At 35.8% G+C, this 17,853-nt stretch overlaps 1 protein-coding gene across 1 annotated transcript; it reads left to right on the top strand.

The window, feature by feature from the left end:
* Positions 1-5,783: 5,783 nt before the first annotated feature.
* On the top strand, positions 5,784-17,000 carry tubgcp2 (tubulin, gamma complex associated protein 2). Its single transcript, XM_043254369.1, has 18 exons — positions 5,784-5,921; positions 6,219-6,389; positions 6,465-6,593; positions 6,707-6,883; positions 7,946-8,105; positions 8,302-8,509; positions 9,328-9,527; positions 10,025-10,214; positions 10,604-10,749; positions 11,058-11,238; positions 12,563-12,743; positions 13,198-13,370; positions 14,288-14,416; positions 14,496-14,616; positions 15,242-15,385; positions 16,123-16,251; positions 16,341-16,504; positions 16,709-17,000. Exons 2-18 carry the CDS (start codon positions 6,240-6,242, stop codon positions 16,782-16,784), a joined length of 2,658 nt encoding a protein of 885 aa, XP_043110304.1. The 5' UTR covers positions 5,784-5,921; positions 6,219-6,239; the 3' UTR covers positions 16,785-17,000.
* The last annotated feature ends 853 nt before the right edge of the window (positions 17,001-17,853 follow it).

Here is a 17,853-nt window from a genome sequence, read left to right on the forward strand (position 1 = left end):
TATATACACACACACACACACACACAGTATATTTAATATATATGTATTCATTGATAAACGAATCATGATTAATTGTTGATTCATTTGTTTTCATTTTAAATATTCACAAAATATTTTAGGAAAGATAATTCTATATATTTAGCTTCATATAAATAAAAGTGAAATGTCCTCATTTAGTAAATGTGTGTATGTATCTGTGTGAGTGTGTATTACTCCTCCGCACCTCCATTAAAGGCAAACAGACACTACACGGGAAGAATTATGGACACACACGCACAAGCATACTCGATCTCTTAGTCTCTCTCTCTCTCTCTCTCTCTCTCTCTCTCTCTCTCTCTCTCTCTCTCTCACACACACACACACACACACACGCACTAATCTCTCTCATTCTCTTTTTGTCACATCTGTCTGCGTACTAACCAAATGTAGAGATACATAAAAAAAAACAAGATCATGAAAATGTATTTTCTCTCATGAGCACATATAGTCCTCCAGATGTCATCTACCCGTCCGTATTGATTCACATATATTTTCATATTAACACCCTTATGCTTATATAGTGGTTAGTGGTAGCATCTTAAATGAAGTGGCGTTGTTATTAACAGTTTATTAGGGCCGAAACGATATTAGATCATCAAATAAAGTCCTCAAGCGCTTGTTTTATTCTAAACATATTCGAAAATGAATAGTTTTGTGTATAAAACCCGACTGGATTAGTCATGTTCGAAAGACGTTGCTATAAACAGCTCCGGTGGAGGCTAATGAACTGTATCTTTTGACAGAAGATTCGTTCATTATGAATAAATGCAATTATCTATTGAACATTAGTGTCTTTTATCATATCGCTGTTGCCGGCGTTTATAAAAGCAATAAGCCACTCGAGGTTACATTATAGCCATTATGATGTGTTACATGGTATACTGTGAATATTTGCCTTAATTGCCGTGGCAACTGTTAACATTTTCGAATAGGGGAAAAAAAAGCCTAATAATTTCTTCTTCGCACACCTCAGATCTAACACATAGTGTTCCAATCCACCGAGCAGCACTGATGAACAGACTTACATAACAGGCCTGCTGTCAAAGTGTTTTAATTCACTCGTTCACATCGTGCTGACATGTCAGCTCCGACCTACAACATGACTAATACAAAAACTAATAATGATTTCCTCATCATATCAGACACTAGATGTGATTTGAGCGTCACCGTCTTGCAAGCACATTCGTTTGGTCATTGTCAGCACATCTGACGCAACAAATAGCCCACGTATTTGTCCCTTTAACTACATCACAAAACAACGGCTGATCTAATGCACCGCCTGCATTCAATAAGCCCATTGCATTTTAACGGTAACATTTTTCAATTTGCTATCTTACTGTGTTCTGCTGTTATTAATAATAAAAGTGTCATGCTTGACAAATAGCTTTTTTATCAGTCTAAATGACTTCCTTACACTTGTTTGATACAATTTCCTGCATTTTCCTGTCACATTTATGTTATCGAGACATTTTTACTTTTTCAAAACACAGGTAAAATCCCTGTATTAACACAGTACATTTTGTAAATACTGTAAAATTGATATTTAATGTTCGTGATACTCGAGGTTACATATTTGAACCTTACTACTCACAAAAAATGATAATTGCCGGTGAATTGGAAAATTACTTTTTGCTGAAATATTATTTTTCAGACTAAAACGCCTTCAAATAGCAATCGCACCCGATTTCGGGAAACTTTGTAATAAGAAACTCTTTATCTCCGCAGTTTATTGCACATATTGGCAATTTGATTTTAAATGCTAGAGTTAGAAATGTGATTTACCTGAACTACAAACAATTTCACGGGCAAATTGCACATGACAGGCTGACATCTTGGTTCATATCAACTTCTGTCGCAGAAATTGATCTAAAATTACATTTTGTGAGGAAAATGACAGTCTGTGTCGGCACAGAGGACAGTGTTGTAACTTTGGTCATAATATATAGTGCAGTGACTAAAATAGTACTAGTTTTGGGACGTAACTAGTTACCTGTAAAGGAATTGCTTAATTTAATTACAAAATAAAAGTAAGTATAATCAGAAAAAAATTAGTTAAGGATTACAAAGGTGTTTTTTTTTTATAGATTGAATTGATTTCTTTCATAAATTGGATTGACTGTTCTAAAATACGAAACACCAATGTTTAGGACATGCTTTTAGGATATGCTTTTATTTCCTAAATGGGTTTATGTACAGTTATGCTTCCATTTACAAGGCATTGTTAGATTCCAGTGTTACCTGCTGCTATGCAAAGACTCAATTTGAAAAATAATGTGATATAGTTCTCGTTATGATTTTAAATATGTATTTTAGCAATTTTTTCTCAAGGTAAGTCTGATTTCGTAGGGATTTTTTTGTGTTTCAAAGGGGACGTTGAATACCTTTTTTCCACAAGTCTGTATGACTTTTTAGGGTCTTCCTGAAAGGTCTGCAACACACTTTGGTCAGAAGTGTGTGTCTTCTGAGGGTGCAGCTGGATCAAGGACAATGGGTTTTTGAATTTTTAAAAACTTTTTAACAGAACCTGCCTTGGATTGTCCCTCGTTCGGAAAGCTGCCTGGAGAAGAACTATTTGAGCAGTCAAATTCAGGTGTATTTGGTGGCCCATTTCCATCAAAAACAAAACCAATCAGTGGCACTGATGTCAGAAAAACAGATTTGTATGTTTTACATAGACATAGGCTATTTGTATGCCAAGACATGGGCTATTTGCATGTAAGCACTTTTAATAACTATATGCTGAAAAAATCTAACAAACATCTCCACCATATTTGGGTGTGTTTTTTAAATAATTTTGTCATCAAACATATTATCAAACATAAACAGGAAACTCTTTCTGAAATTACACAGAGTTTAATGAAGCAAATCTCACTCCTAATATGCAAAGCATATTATTGATTTAGTGAAGTATAATTAAGGGCTACATGAATGACAATCAGACTGAGGGAGAATTAATCAAGGTGAGCACAATGATAAACCAACTAAGTATTCATAGAAACCATAACAAGATTGTTTCTTCTTATCTTAATCTCCATATCATTAGAGAGATAGTTCACCGAAAAGTTAAAATTCTGTAATTACTTAATAACCCTCAAGTTGCACTAAGTATTAGAAAGAATTACTTTTTTTCTGTTAAACAAAGAGCGTTGGTAACCAGTTGGTTGATGGTCACCATCTACTGTTTGGTTTTCAACATTCTTCGAAATATTTCTTTTAATCCGGAACAACATTTGTAATGTTTTTCAATGCAGTTTTCGCATGAAAGCGGTGCATTTTCAAAAATATGAATTCAACCAATAAGGTTTGAGGGATAATTTTTTAGGCTTATGATCGGGGTTAGGTGCTTTTACACCATTACTAATCAGCTATCATTTCCCACCGCTTTTAGGAGTACATTTTGTGTAGGGTTATGTTTAGGGGTAGGGATTGGTATAAGTCTGTATTTTTGGACAGTAATGTTGATCCAGGATCAACAAAAAATGTTGATCCAGGATCATGTCTTACTTGGCAAAATCACGACGACCTGCTTTCACTTGTAAATATTTCCTTTCCATATGACAGTAATGTTTCGAAACGCAAAACGCGGCATTGATGATAATATAATTCGGTAGCAAATGATTCCATATGTGTGTTTCGAATCATGTGTGTGGGTAGTTAAAATTTGACATAAAGTTTGTAACCGGTCCAGTGACACTCATAATCTTTCCAGTCAGAATTTGTTGTTCTAGAACGGTTTGCTGCCAAAGCAATTCTTGTGCAATAATGAAAGTGTGAGATCAGAAAATAGTATAAAACTGCAGGCGTATATATGACACGAGCGTGTTTGGCATGCATATAATACGCAGTTTTTGCGTGCATATGATACAAAATGTATTGCCTTGCAAACGATATGCAGTTTTTGCGTACATGTGATACTCATCTACCCATTTACTCATCTACTTATCCTACCCATTGCGTAGCATAAACACTGCAAAGGTCGATTTTTGCGTATCTATACCACGTTTTTATGTGGCGTACTATTCATACACACATTCATGAGATAGGGTAGATTATGAATAATAAAAAAAGAAAATTCATGTTTGCCATGTCATAAAATGCCCACTGAGGCTGAACATGCATGCAAAACTGTGCCTCAAAAATAAGGCAAATTTGTCATGCATCTTTACACGGTGTCAAACACCTAATTATGTCTGTATGTCAAGGAGTATCATTCCGTTAAACCAGAGCCAGAGCTCTAAAGCGCAGCACAATCTAGTGCAGTCAAGAGGGTCATGTGAAATTAAATGGTATCACTTGTTTCTGCTGTGATGGTGTCATTCCCCAGACTAGTGACCTCAAACAATAAACCAACAGCAGCACTTTAGTTCTTTCGCCATCCACTGACAGTTTCAAGATCGTTGTGGCTTGAGAACGCCACCCTCTCTATTTTTCATTCACCGCCTGCTTCTTTCACACTTTATTCTTTAAAGATTCCATTTGAAAGCGCCACAAGATATTTGGATTAGATCGGTGAGATGGCAGTTGGTTTTTTCACAAGGTAATACCTTTAGTGGCGAGTCATTTATTGTGTTTATCGTCCTGGCGAGCTCTGCCGTGCTGAGTTACTGCAAATGCTGGGAGTTAGAGAAGAATCACTGACATGAGTAATCTTCCGGTTTGAAACATCGGCACTCTCTAGAATAACACCGAGACTCGGCTGGGGTTGTTTGGAAGGCCGGAGAGACAAGATCGTCTGCGTCTGGATCTGTTTTTGATGGGTAGGACTATACATTTTTCATTTGATAGAGACAATAGACAAGGTGCTTAGAAGACATGTGCCATCTTCAGCTACATTTCCTTATAAACACAGGGTTCTATTCACAGCAAACTCAAATTGTCCTAATGCTTGACTATCTCCAGAATCAATACTGTAGTCAAGTCTGGAGACAATTGAGCTAAAAATTGGAAGTTCAAATTGAACATTAGCAGTAGGATTTCCACAATGTCTGATTTCAAATGTATTTTAGTTTCTTTCCAAACTTAATTCGTCACTTTAGACTTGGCCTGTGGAAGTGTTTTACTCTGATAACTAATTATTTTAATTTTATTATTTAGCTTTTAATAGGCTACTATGTTGTTATTAGTAGTAGGCAAGCCGTAATAATATTGTCATGAAACAAATCTAAATCAAAACATTTGAGCAATTTAACAAATGATCACTAGGTAAATGTTTAAAAAAGAATAAAAAACCGTATTTAGTAATTTTCTACATTTCAAAATATAAAGGCCTACATATTTCTATATATATATTTGTAATAAAACAATATAGCAATAGTCATCAATGTGTTATATGGGTCATAATATTTATCTTTCAATTAATTAATTGCGTTTTCTTTTAAACATTAGGACATTAAGTATAGATACATGAACATATTTTATAAATGTATAAATTACCTACCATAAATATTTCAAAACCTTTTCTTTTGTTGTTGTTGTTGTTTTAATTAGTTCTTTAATGCATTGCTCAGAACCCTCATATTCCAGATTTTCAAATAGCCTAGTTATTTTGGGCAAATATAGTCCTACCCTATCAAACCATACATCAATTGAAATCTTATTTATTAATTCATGAGATGATGTATAAACCTCAATTAAAAAAAAAAAAAAAAAAAAAAAAAAAAAAAAGACTGACTGCTTTTGTGGCGCGGGGTCACATTTATATATATCAACGAGTAGGACGGTTAGGAAGAGAGACTTTTATTTTGAAAAAATAAACCTTTTGGCGGACATTTACAAATGTACAGTTTCTGACTTCCTATTATTGTGGTGTTGTCAGTTTTCCTAGTATTTTATCAACAGATGCTGTACGTAATATTCAGACGGACCAATTAGAGTTCTACTAGGTAAAATAACACATTCTATATATTCTCTATTAGGTAAAGTTAAGCAAGGCATTTTATTGTATCAAGCAACATGTTAACGCAATTGGGCCGGTTGGTGGACAGCTATACATAGATAATAACAAACCCCTGTTTATTAATTGTTACTTGGGCTTAACTACTAAATATGTATGGTTTTGCCGTTCATCTTTCAGTAGATTCGTTGATCGAGAAGTAGTATCGTTTGTATAACGTTAGCTGATGAATTTATTCATGCACGGGGCTTTCTCGTTTCTCAACCTTGGCGCTTTCTGATTTCAGCTTTTGATTTCATCTGAAGTCATGAGTGAATTCAGGATTCATCATGATGTTAACGAGCTTCTCGGGCTTCTTAATGTCCGAGGAGGAGACGGTGCCGAGGTTTATATTGATTTACTGCAGAAGAACAGGACTCCTTATGTGACCACTACGGTATCTTCACACAGTGCTAAGGTGAACATGAATTATGAATCTATCTTCTTTTACATGTTTTGCGAATGCAGAAGACTCATTTGCCATGCCTTGCAGGTCAAAATGTCAGAACACTCCAAAACACCTGAAGACTTCTTGAGAAAATACGAGGAATTGAAGTCAAAGAATGCACGTAACCTCGATCCACTGGTGTATCTGCTTTCTAAACTCACTGAGGATAAAGAGGTAGGTTTAATGAAACTCATTATTCATTTCCACGCAAGAGGTTCACATAATTTCCTGGTGAGCTCATGCATTTGTCAGTGTCTTCATTTCTTCTTTTTGATTGTGTTCTTCAGACTTTGAAGTTCCTGCAGCAGAATGCAAAGGAGAGATCAGAAATGTCGGCAAATGCAGCGTCCAGCACCGCCACATCGTACAGCATCCCTGCAACCAGCGGTAAAATGTCCATGCAAGAACTGGAGGAATTGCGGAAAAAGCTGGGAAATGTCACAGCCAGCTCCAATGTGCCTCAGGTACCATGAGGAAATGAAGTGATATTAATCTGTTCGTTCATAGGTACAGTACACATTGATCAACATCAATATAAATGAAGTACAAAGGCAACTAGTGACACTAATAAACCAATTACAAATACACCATACTCGAAGGGATAAAGCATTATTCACAAAAGTGGCCTTAAGCAACTGTTAAAATGAATCTTATAAATGAAAAATATAACAGCCTTGTTGTGAGTGGAATGCTATTACAATATTAACTTCCCTTTGTACTATGTGATGACTAAAAGTTATGCCCCTGTTAGCTCAGTTTTATTTTTGTAATTTAAAGAGATTTGGAAAACCCATATAGATTTATTTGTTTTAAAATGTAAAAAAAAAAAAAAATGTTTTTCATGAATATTCCAATCATCAAATTAGTATGATTTTATTTTATTTTTTTGTGAAAACACTTTTTTTTAATCTTTTTGGATCATGCATTCATGCCAGATAATCAATAAATGAATCAATATAACTGTTTTAAATGATTATATGATTAAATGGAATTAAAAACAAGATGTCATATAGGATGAATAATAAATGAATAGGAAAGAAAGTAAAACAACAATACAAATGTATGGATGCTTTCATGAAGCAACACACACATGATGCTACAAAGAATCCTTAGATCCTTCAGTGCTTTTTCGCAAGACTTTCATGCTTTTCATCTTCAGAAAGATCTTTCTTCCTCACTATATTTCATGAGGACTGAGACTTGCCTAAAAATGTGAAGCAACCTCTAGAAGCAGGTTTTTCATTTACCTAAGAAGACCTGGAAGAATATTTAACAAACCCGTCTGAGATTGATAATAGTAATCTGAAAAGATATAAGGGGAAAAACAAGCAAACACATTCTTTGGCAGGAAAAAAAATAGAATCTGAATGTTTATTTGACTGAAATCCTACTAAAAATATCGCTTGCATTTGGAACACAGTGTACACTGTTATTTTTTGCATTCATTAATAAACATGTGATTCAGTAAGCCGATTCTAAATTCTGTATATTGCATGAGTTTGCAATGTTTGTCTTTTCCCTTGCAGTCTTCTGAGGTCATCCGTAAAATGCTGAGAGACCGACATAACAAGAAGAACCCCACTCAGCCGAACCCCGTGTTTCCAAACTGGGTATACGACCGGCCTTCGCTGATTGGGGATTTTATTACTAGCCCTACTCCTGTGGGAGATCCCGTGGTGGCTATTGGTACGTGACGCGGCTTTCTAAAAACAGAGCCTTTAATGAGTAGGCAATTGTTTAAGGTCGATGAGATTTGACTAGCGTTGATGAAGAAACAATGCTTCGTGCATCGTGTGCATTAAGTAGATTTGCATGGCCGAATAATTTATATTAAACACTGTAAAGTTACGTGGTCAATTTTGATTTGATGGTGACTTTACAGGTACAATGCCGCTGGCTGCACAGGAACAAGCTCTGGTGGAGGACCTGCTGTACGTGCTGATTGGAGTGGATGGGAGAGACGTCACAGCTCAGCCCGTGCTCGGCAGACAGAGCCGCTCCTTCATAGTAGATCCTTCCCTCGACATGTCCATCAAAGAGCTGGTCAACCGGATATTGCCTGTGGCATCCTGTTACTCCACTATAACACGGTCAGTGAATAATATCACTTTTTTAATATATATTAGTCACTTAAGCTTCTACAATTCAAGTTGCCAACCTTTCCAGAAAACCAGATCATCAAAATGATGTGCGCATTATTAAATTATATTTTTAATCATTGAATGTCAGTTTTACGACTTTTGTGTTAAAATGCTTAATGGTTAACTGACCGAAGAGGAGTGGGGCTTTTAGCTTGTGTATGTGCATGCATACAAATAAGCAACGTGTTTGAACTTTTAAAGACGTTTTTGATTTGCTAATGTTGGAGGCTTACGGTTGGAGGACGCAATTTATGACTCATAACCTGCCAAATTGGCTAATGATTTGATATGTGTAACCTGCCACGGCCGATTTTTCATCTGCATCTGGTGGGCAGGCTGTGTTAATTTCAATAATATCAGAGGGCTTTTATAAAAGGGGTCATAAGATGTAATTTGAAGTTTTCCCCTGCATCGAGAGCGTTACAAGCTGTTAGTGCATATATAAGATCCATAAAGTTGCAAAGACTAAAGTCTTAAACTATGCTTTGTAAAAGTTAAGACTCGTCTACGATTCCTGAAATGCTCACATACCCATGTTACTGTGTTGAGGGATTTTCATGATATCGTACAATTGTTTACGCAAAGAAAGAAGACCTAACTAAGTGTTTTATTGCATTAAATCAAAAACACAAAATAATATGACCCCTTTAAATGATTTTATGAAAAGCATGGGTATATTTATACTTATTTAAGTTTTGCACGGCTTGCTCACGTCATCTGAGAAACATATAAACTACTTGCAATTAATTAGCATATTCCGTGTCCAGCTTCACAGAAGAGAAGACGTCGTTTGAGTACGGTCAGGTTAATCATGCCTTGACTGCAGCCATGAGGACTCTGATGAAGGAATATCTCATCCTGGTGACACAGCTGGAGCATCTCCACAGACAGGGCACTCTCTCTCTGCAGAAGCTCTGGTTCTACATACAGCCCACCATGCGCACCATGGAAATACTGGCCTCCATTGGTAAAGCTCTCAAAACATGTGGTTACTGTTAGAATAATAGAATAGTATATTTTTCAATGTTCAGTGATTGCTGGTTAATTCTTTATTCTTCTAACTGGCTTTACACAAGCCTAGTCTGAAACTCTAATTAAGATTTTAAAGTTACACTGATGCCTTTCTAAAATGTTTTAGAGTTGTTGGCACGCTTTAGTACATTAACATTTCAATGGCGTTGCTGCTTGTACATTTCTGAGATTTCTCAGCATGTTGTGAGTAGGATGTCTCAGCACGTTGCTAGTATGACTTATCATGGTGTTTGCGTGTTGTTAACACAATACCGGCAAGTGGTGCGGCATGTTTCTAGCATGTTTTACTGCTGATACAGAGTAAAAGCAAATATTTCTATTTCTAAAGAGGGCCTTGTGAAATTGTGTATCGAGGAGGTGGGAGTGGGTTCAGACACTGTTGACATACTTATGCTCATGCTAATGCGCATGTCCTTGGTCTCTTTCATGTAGCCACTTCTGTTGACAAGGGTGAGTGTATGGGCGGCTCAACTCTCAGCCTGCTTCATGATCGTACCTTCAATTACACCGGAGACAGCCAGGCTCAAGAGCTCTGCCTCTATCTGACCAAAGCAGCCAGTGTCCCCTACTTTGAAATACTTGAGAAGTGGATCTATAGGGGCATCATTAAAGACCCATACAGGTACAGGTCTCGTGAATGCTTTTTATATTAGATGTTTTTCAAATTTCAAATCGTTTCGATCTCATAAGACCTTTGTTTATCTTCGGAATGCAAAATAAGATTTTTTTGACGAAATCTGAGAGCCATCTGACCCTACATTGACAAAATGATCCCAGAACATAGTAAAAACATTGGTAAAACTGTCCATGTGACATCAGTGGCTCAACTTCAGTTTTGCGACCCTAAGAGAAGACTTTTCTTGCACAAAGTAAAATAACATAATCTACACTACCATCCCAGAGTTACTTCTTCCACCATTTTAGAGAGTATCACAACGTATGCATACACTTTTCCCCTAGACGTAAACAGCCGCAGATTACATTCATGCGCATGCTATTTTTTTAAAATAGTGAATTCATGGTTGAGGAGCATGAGCTGCAAAAAGAGAAGATTCAAGAGGATTATAATGACAAATACTGGGACCAGAGATACACGATCGTCCAGCACAGGATCCCAGCATTCCTTCAAAAAATGGCAGATAAGATATTAAACACAGGTGAGATATTTTCATTTGTGAAACAGTAGCTCTTCCTCCCACAGCCCAAAGACATGCATGTTAGGTTAATTGAGTACTCTAAATTGTGTAATAGAAGACTTGTGTATGAATTGACTTGTGTGTGTGTGTGTGTGTATTGACTGGTTCTCGCCATTAATATAGCCTTAGATGCTGGAATGGCATTAAGAAGGAAATAAACAAACATTTTAGGAACAAGTAGAAATAATTGCTAAAATTTCATTATAATGCCAGCTGGAAAGAGTGCATGAATGGTAACTTAAGAAGTCCTAACTTCTTTTTCATTTCAGGCAAGTATCTGAATGTTGTGCGAGAGTGCGGTTGTGACGTAACCTGTCCAGATGCCAAAGAGGTTCTCTACACGCTTAAAGAGAGAGCGTACGTGGAGCAGATCGAAAAAGCATATTACTATGCCAGCAAGATTTTGCTTGATTTCCTGATGGAGGAAAAGGAGCTTGTTTCACGCCTGAGGTAAAGCTTGAAGGGTTGAAATTGTATTTTGCGGCAGTGTTTCCTACAGTCACGTCAAATCAAGTCAAGCGTTTTTTAACAATACACACTGTTTCAGTGTCATTTGTAGAAAATCAATGTTTCACCGTTTAAAAGTATTTAGACCCTAGTGAACAGGAAATCAAATGTCAGCTTTCCCAAGAGATGTTATTATTAGAAACAAATAAATGTTAAAAAAACTAACATAATACCAATAGCATAATGCAGAGGTGCAGAAAACGCAGTGTTTCCAAAACTGCTTCAACACACAAACCATGTAGTTTTCAAATAAGCCCGAAGAACTTGATTAGCTGTGTTTTAATCAGGGTTGAAGCTAAACTCAACAGGGCTGTTGCTCTCAAGGAACTGAGCTGGTGTGGCGAAGTGAGTTGACTGACCAATTTAATCAGTGAGTCATACCGATTTGCCTGTCGCTTGTTTGGTATAGAAACTCACAATGTTTCAGACACCTATATTTTAATGATTCAGAAAAGATGAATCACTGTCTGGCTAACTGAGATTTCCATCTGGAGATAAAGGTTAGGATCATGATTTTTTTTTTTTTTTGTTAGTACGGCAGCAGACCATGGGTGTTTATTTATTTTAACTTCTGACATCATTTTCTCACCCTCTTGTCATTACAAATGAAAGACTTTTATTCATGTTTAAAACATTTAAAGTCCATGTAACCGCAGTTGGACGATTTAAAAGGATCATGAAGAGTCCATATGATTTAATCGGGATCTTCTGATTCTGAACTTGTTACCGGTAAAAGTTTTCTAGTCATAATACTCATTTTTCCAGTCTGAAGTGCACAGATTGAGCACTGTTGAAAAAGATCCAAAACAGTTAATAAATATGTCTAAATAGAGACATGTAAACAAAATATCAGAATAAATAAATTGGATTTTGATGTAATGAAGCATTGGGGGAATCATATGGATTATGGAATTGTATTTTGGCCTGAAGCAAATATTTAATGTTAAAACACCTTGATGGATTTGTTTCTTAACAATTAATTAATTTAATTAATAAATTGTGTCGATTAAAGTAATGTATAATGATCACAGAATTTTCTTTTTTTTTTTTTGGTCTTTACCTTTAAAAAACAGATCATTTTGACCTATTTAGTGTCGAAAGACTAATAAATCTTTTTCTCAGCACACTCTCACAACGTATTTTTTTGGATGTAGTTGGACCACACTTTCAGTTGTTTTTAAAAACACAAGGTATAATCTAAAAGATTATTTAGTGTTGTGAACTGAGTACCTCAATATCGCCTTATTTCTTACTTTTTGTGGTGCAGGTCAATTAAACATTACTTCTTGATGGATAAAGGAGACTTTTTCGTGCATTTTATGGACCTGACTGAAGAAGAACTGAAGAAGCCGGTCGATGACATTATTCCTCCACGTCTGGAGGCCCTGCTGGAGCTGGCCCTGAGAATGAGCACTGCCAACACAGACCCCTTCAAAGATGATTTAAAGGTCAAATGTGCATTTGTCTTCACAACAGTTGCTTCAACAACGCACTTGTGTACATGTAATATTAACGGTATGTTTGTGTATTCCGCACAACAGCCTAGATTTCAGCTATTGCTTTTGCAGCAGAAATCCGAATGAAAAACAAATTGTTGTTCAGTTTCATCTTTTGCCTGTTGTGCTGGCCAATATACCAGATAGATTTCATGAAGCACAGCAAATGTGTATATATATATATATATATATATATATATATATATATATATATATATATATATATATATTATATATATATATATTTTTTAATTAGTCATCCATACTGTCTCCCATATAAATGGTTGTATCATTTGAAAGGTGGTTGAGAGCCATCTTAAGGAATGGAAAATTATGTATGCAGCTCAAAAACAGGCACCAGGTCGCCACTGAAACTGCATTATTTAACACTGTTATCCTCTTCCAGATTGACCTGATGCCCCATGACGTTATCACCCAGCTCTTGCGTGTCCTTGCTATAGACACCAAGCAAGAAAAAGCCATCATTAATGCAGAGCCCACAGAGGTGTCACTTAGCGGCCTAGAGGCTTTCTCTTTCGATTACATCGTCAAGTGGCCACTTTCTCTCATAATCAACCGGTACTCAGCTTCTTTATAGCTATATAGCTTTTATTTCAAGCAGCTTGTGATTGTAACTACTGCCCGTTGGAAATTGGAAATGTCACAATACGCGGTTGGAAATGTTGCATACCACGCACTGAATTATTGTAAATATCACACTACGCCACTGGAAATATTGATTCTTACTTGCTGTGCTATAAGAAATGATGCACATTACACACTCTGTAATAGGAAATGTCACGTTACACACTGTGCTATTAAATGGCGCACGTTACACACAGCTCTACTGCGAATGATGCACCTTACAGACTTTGGTCACACTTTATATTAATGTACTTATTGTGTTCATATAGTACTGCAAAACACTTTTGCTGCCATTTGAGGTGGGATATGGGTAAGGTTAGGGACATGGGTGGTATGCGTAGGTTTAATGTAGCGTAATTATAAATGCAATTGCATATAAAGATATAAAATATAAGTACAATGTAAAAACATGTATGTGCACAATAAGCGCATTGTACCAAATTATTCATTTAAATGCAAGTATAAAGCGAGTTTATTAATGGGAATGTAACATTACACACTACGTTATTGCACGTTATAGACTTTATTAGAAATGTCGCACGTTACACACTTTGCAATTGGAAATGTCATGTTACATAATACACTACTGGAACTGTCAAACATTACTGGAAATGTTGCACATTACATACATTATAATGGAGCACGTTATAGTCCTGCCGCAAGTTAGACACTACGCCATTGAAAACATGGCATGTTATACACTTTGTTATTGGAAAAACAACACACTTTGTTTTTGGTAAGGTTGCGCATTATTTGTAAGAGTCACATATTTCTATATTTCATTCAAATGCCGTTAAACGTTTCGCAATCAGAAATGAACTACTCCTTTAACACAATTTTCCGTTGTACAGAAAAGCCCTAACAAGATACCAGATGCTCTTCAGGCACATGTTCTACTGCAAGCATGTGGAGAGGCTGCTCTGTAATGTGTGGATCAGCAATAAAGCAGCTAAACAATATTCACTGCACTCTGCTAAATGGTGAGACTGAGAATGTAATTTGACCTTGGATCGAGTCTCTTCAAGTGAACGTCTTTTAAATGGCTCTTGTATATTGTAGGTTTGCTGCTGCCTTTGCATTAAGACAACGGATGCTCAACTTTGTGCAGAACATTCAGTACTACATGATGTTCGAGGTGATGGAGCCCACATGGCACATCATGGAGAACAACCTGAAATCTGTAAGTCGATGAATTAAAACATCTGCTTTATTCTTAATAATCAAGGCTCACGATTTCAAAACAAGTTTATGTTATATAATGTATTTAATCAAATTTATATTGCTTATTTCTGGGTTAACAACTTGTTACAGTAAGTATACCAAAATAAGTGAATTTCCTAATTCAAGTTCAGATAATTAATTGCTTCGGCATATGGCTATCATGATTCTGAAACTGTGGTTAGCAATTAATTATAAATAATCTTTATTTAATGGTACTGTATAAATGTATTACACAAACACCTAGAGACATTAATTCATGTTTATTCTACTTTACACTAAACATTAATAAAATGTTCCTTTAAAGCTAAACAAATATAAAATGTACTATTTTACATACATACATGTGTGTCAAATATATGCATATATAAATATGTATAATGTCCGGATTGTTTACATAATTCCGTTAAAATTCCTTTTTTATGCCGGTATCCATTATCGGTTTGAATTTAAAGAACACCGTGATCGTGGCTCTCTCAAATAATGGTAATCAGGCTGTTATGTAATAGTCGTGATAGGTCTGGCTGAGCACAAATGGAGTTTAAATTAATTCACAGCGCGTTCTTGATTTGATTGTCTTTTTTTAGGCTTCCAACATTGATGATGTGCTGTGTCATCACACCAGCTTCCTGGATAACTGTCTGAAGGACTGCATGCTCACCAACCCTGAGCTGCTCCGCATCTTCTCCAAGCTCATGTCTGTCTGTGTTATGTTCACCAACTGCATGCAGGTAAAAATAGACTTTTTTTTTTTTTTTTTTTTCTAGCTGTTTTTTAGGTTTGGCACTATATTCTAAAAATGTTTTGAGGTATCTTTTATCACTTTGGATGCCTTTATTTGCATTTGTACATTTTCAGCATTCATTAGTCCAGTCTTCGGTGTCACGTTATCCTTTAGAAATAATTATAGTACGTTGATTTGCTCAAGAAGCATTTATAATCTTAATTTATTCCTGTGATTTTTTTTTTTCCTTTTAGCATCATTACTCCGGTCACATGATACTTCATAAATCATTCTAATATTGTGATTTGCAGCTCTGAAAACATTTATTTAGTATTATTATTATTTATTTAATTTGTTTGAAATATTGACGATGATAATAAATAAAAAAAAATGTTTCTTGAAATGCAAATCAGTATGTTAGAATGATTTCTGAGGGATCATGTGACAATGAAGATTGGTGTAATGATGCTGAAATTTAGCTTTGATCACAGGAATAAATGTATTTAAAATAGGAAGCGGTTATTTTGAATAGCAAAAATATGAATGCTTTTGCTGTATTTTTGGATTAAATAAATAATAAACTTTTGACTGGTAGTGTTTAGCGTGTTGTTGTCTCTGACGTTCAATATAACGGGATTGTGCATGTTGCGAAATGCACGAATTTGCTATTATTTCAAAATGAAGTTTTTCTGTTCCGTCCATACTGGAGTGTTTATTCTGATTTATTCTGATTCCGTTTTGCAGCGGTTCACCCACAGCATGAGGATAGACAGTGAGATGAAGCGCCTGACTCTTGAGCACGGCACTATGGAGGGTTCTTCAGCCTCGGCTGAGCGGACAGAAGAGGCCGAGAAAAAACGACTGGCCTCTAAAGTGAGTCATTGGCATTGAATTAATTATTTTACAATACCAATTTAAAGAGGCTCTTCATATTTTACCTAATCTCTCTGTCCTAATCCCAGTTCCTAGCTGAGCACGTGGATGCCCTACAGTCCGACTCTGGGTTTGAGGCGACCATCAGCAAGTTTGACAGCAACTTCAGCACCTTGTTGCTGGATCTTCTGGATAAGCTCAGCATTTACAGCACCAATGACTGCGAACACAGCATGATCAACATCATCTACAGGCGAGTTGCGAAAAGAACCGTTCGTTAAAATTTCCCTCAACGCGTGTATTAGCCCTTACTGATTTAACCTGGCCTGAGCGTGAACAATAGAAATGTGTAGATCAAGCTTTTGAAATCTCTTACGTTTGAAGAGCTTGTACAGCTCTCATTAAAATTCAGTCTGCTCAACAGAGGTGCTGTGAATAATGAGATTTCTTTTTATAGGCTGGACTTCAATGGCTTCTACACGGAGAGACTGGAGAGAATGGCCACTGAGAGGAGCCAGAAAACTGCTTCATAGCATCATCTATTATAAAATAAACGTTATTAAAGTGTTCGTTTTGCTGATTTGTTGTCTTTTTTCACAAAACATGTAGTGGTATTACACGGTGCTGCATTATAAAGCACTTAAACATTTTTTTTTTTCTTCTCTGGAAATGTATTTAATGGTCTTGTACAAATTTAATAAATTCCACCTGACTGAAAACCCAATGTAATAAAGTAAAAATATAGATTTGTTTTGTGTTCTGTATTCTTATTTCCATGCCTCCGCATTTCCATGTAAACACAACTGTATTATTTTCACAAACTTACTTTCAATGACAAGAGAAGACGGAGCCCTAATGATGAATGTGTCTGATTTATATTTCATTTTTTTTCGTTCCACTAACAAAAAACGGTTCCAAATGTTGCCAAAGAAGCTCATCAACAGATAAATGTTTAATTCTTCAGCCCAGTTAAAATTTTTTTATCTGTGGCCAGTTACACAAAACACTTAGTCAAGTCTTAATTATATATTGGCAGATTGGTCAGATTGTTTCTGTTGTCCTTGTTTTGGATAAAATCATTTGTTAAATCAATAAATGTGATCAAAAAATAAGACTAATTATCTTTTGGCAAACCAGCTCAGAAGTCTTAAAATAGTGGCTGTAGTTAAACAACTGAACTTTAGATATTTTGCAATCCAAGATCAAGTAATAATACTTTTGTACTGTTTTTTTTTTTTTTTCAAAGCAGCGCCCTAATCCAAAAACAAGGTTCTTAAGATTGCCAAATGCAGATTATTAGTGCTCTAAATGAGACTAGACATCATTACAAACTGTTAACTATTTAATAAATACATGTAGAATTGTTAATGTACAGCGGCGGCCAAAACGATTAGTATTTTCACCAGCTAAAAATGGTTTTAAGTCAGTTATTTCTACATTTTGTTGTAGTGTGTCAGTTGGAAATATTTATAAACATTAATTTTGCCATTAATTGTCATCCAGCCTGTCTGGAAAGACATGAAGTAACAACAAACTGAGACAGACTAAATCCAGAACTGTGGCAATGTCTCCGAGATGCTTAAAGAAATCTACCTGCAAAGC

The sequence above is a fragment of the Puntigrus tetrazona genome, chromosome 12 (genome assembly GCF_018831695.1).
Source record: "Puntigrus tetrazona isolate hp1 chromosome 12, ASM1883169v1, whole genome shotgun sequence".
In the NCBI taxonomy this organism is placed as follows: domain Eukaryota; kingdom Metazoa; phylum Chordata; class Actinopteri; order Cypriniformes; family Cyprinidae; genus Puntigrus; species Puntigrus tetrazona.

Coding starts and splice junctions, on each gene's coding strand:
- tubgcp2 (XM_043254369.1), top strand. CDS start 6,240: ATGAGTGAATTCAGGATTCATCATGATGTTAACGAGCTTCTCGGGCTT. Junction 10,750..11,057: donor AGATAAGATATTAAACACAG/GTGAGATATTTT, acceptor TTTTCATTTCAG/GCAAGTATCTGAATGTTGTG. Junction 15,386..16,122: donor TGTTCACCAACTGCATGCAG/GTAAAAATAGAC, acceptor TCCGTTTTGCAG/CGGTTCACCCACAGCATGAG.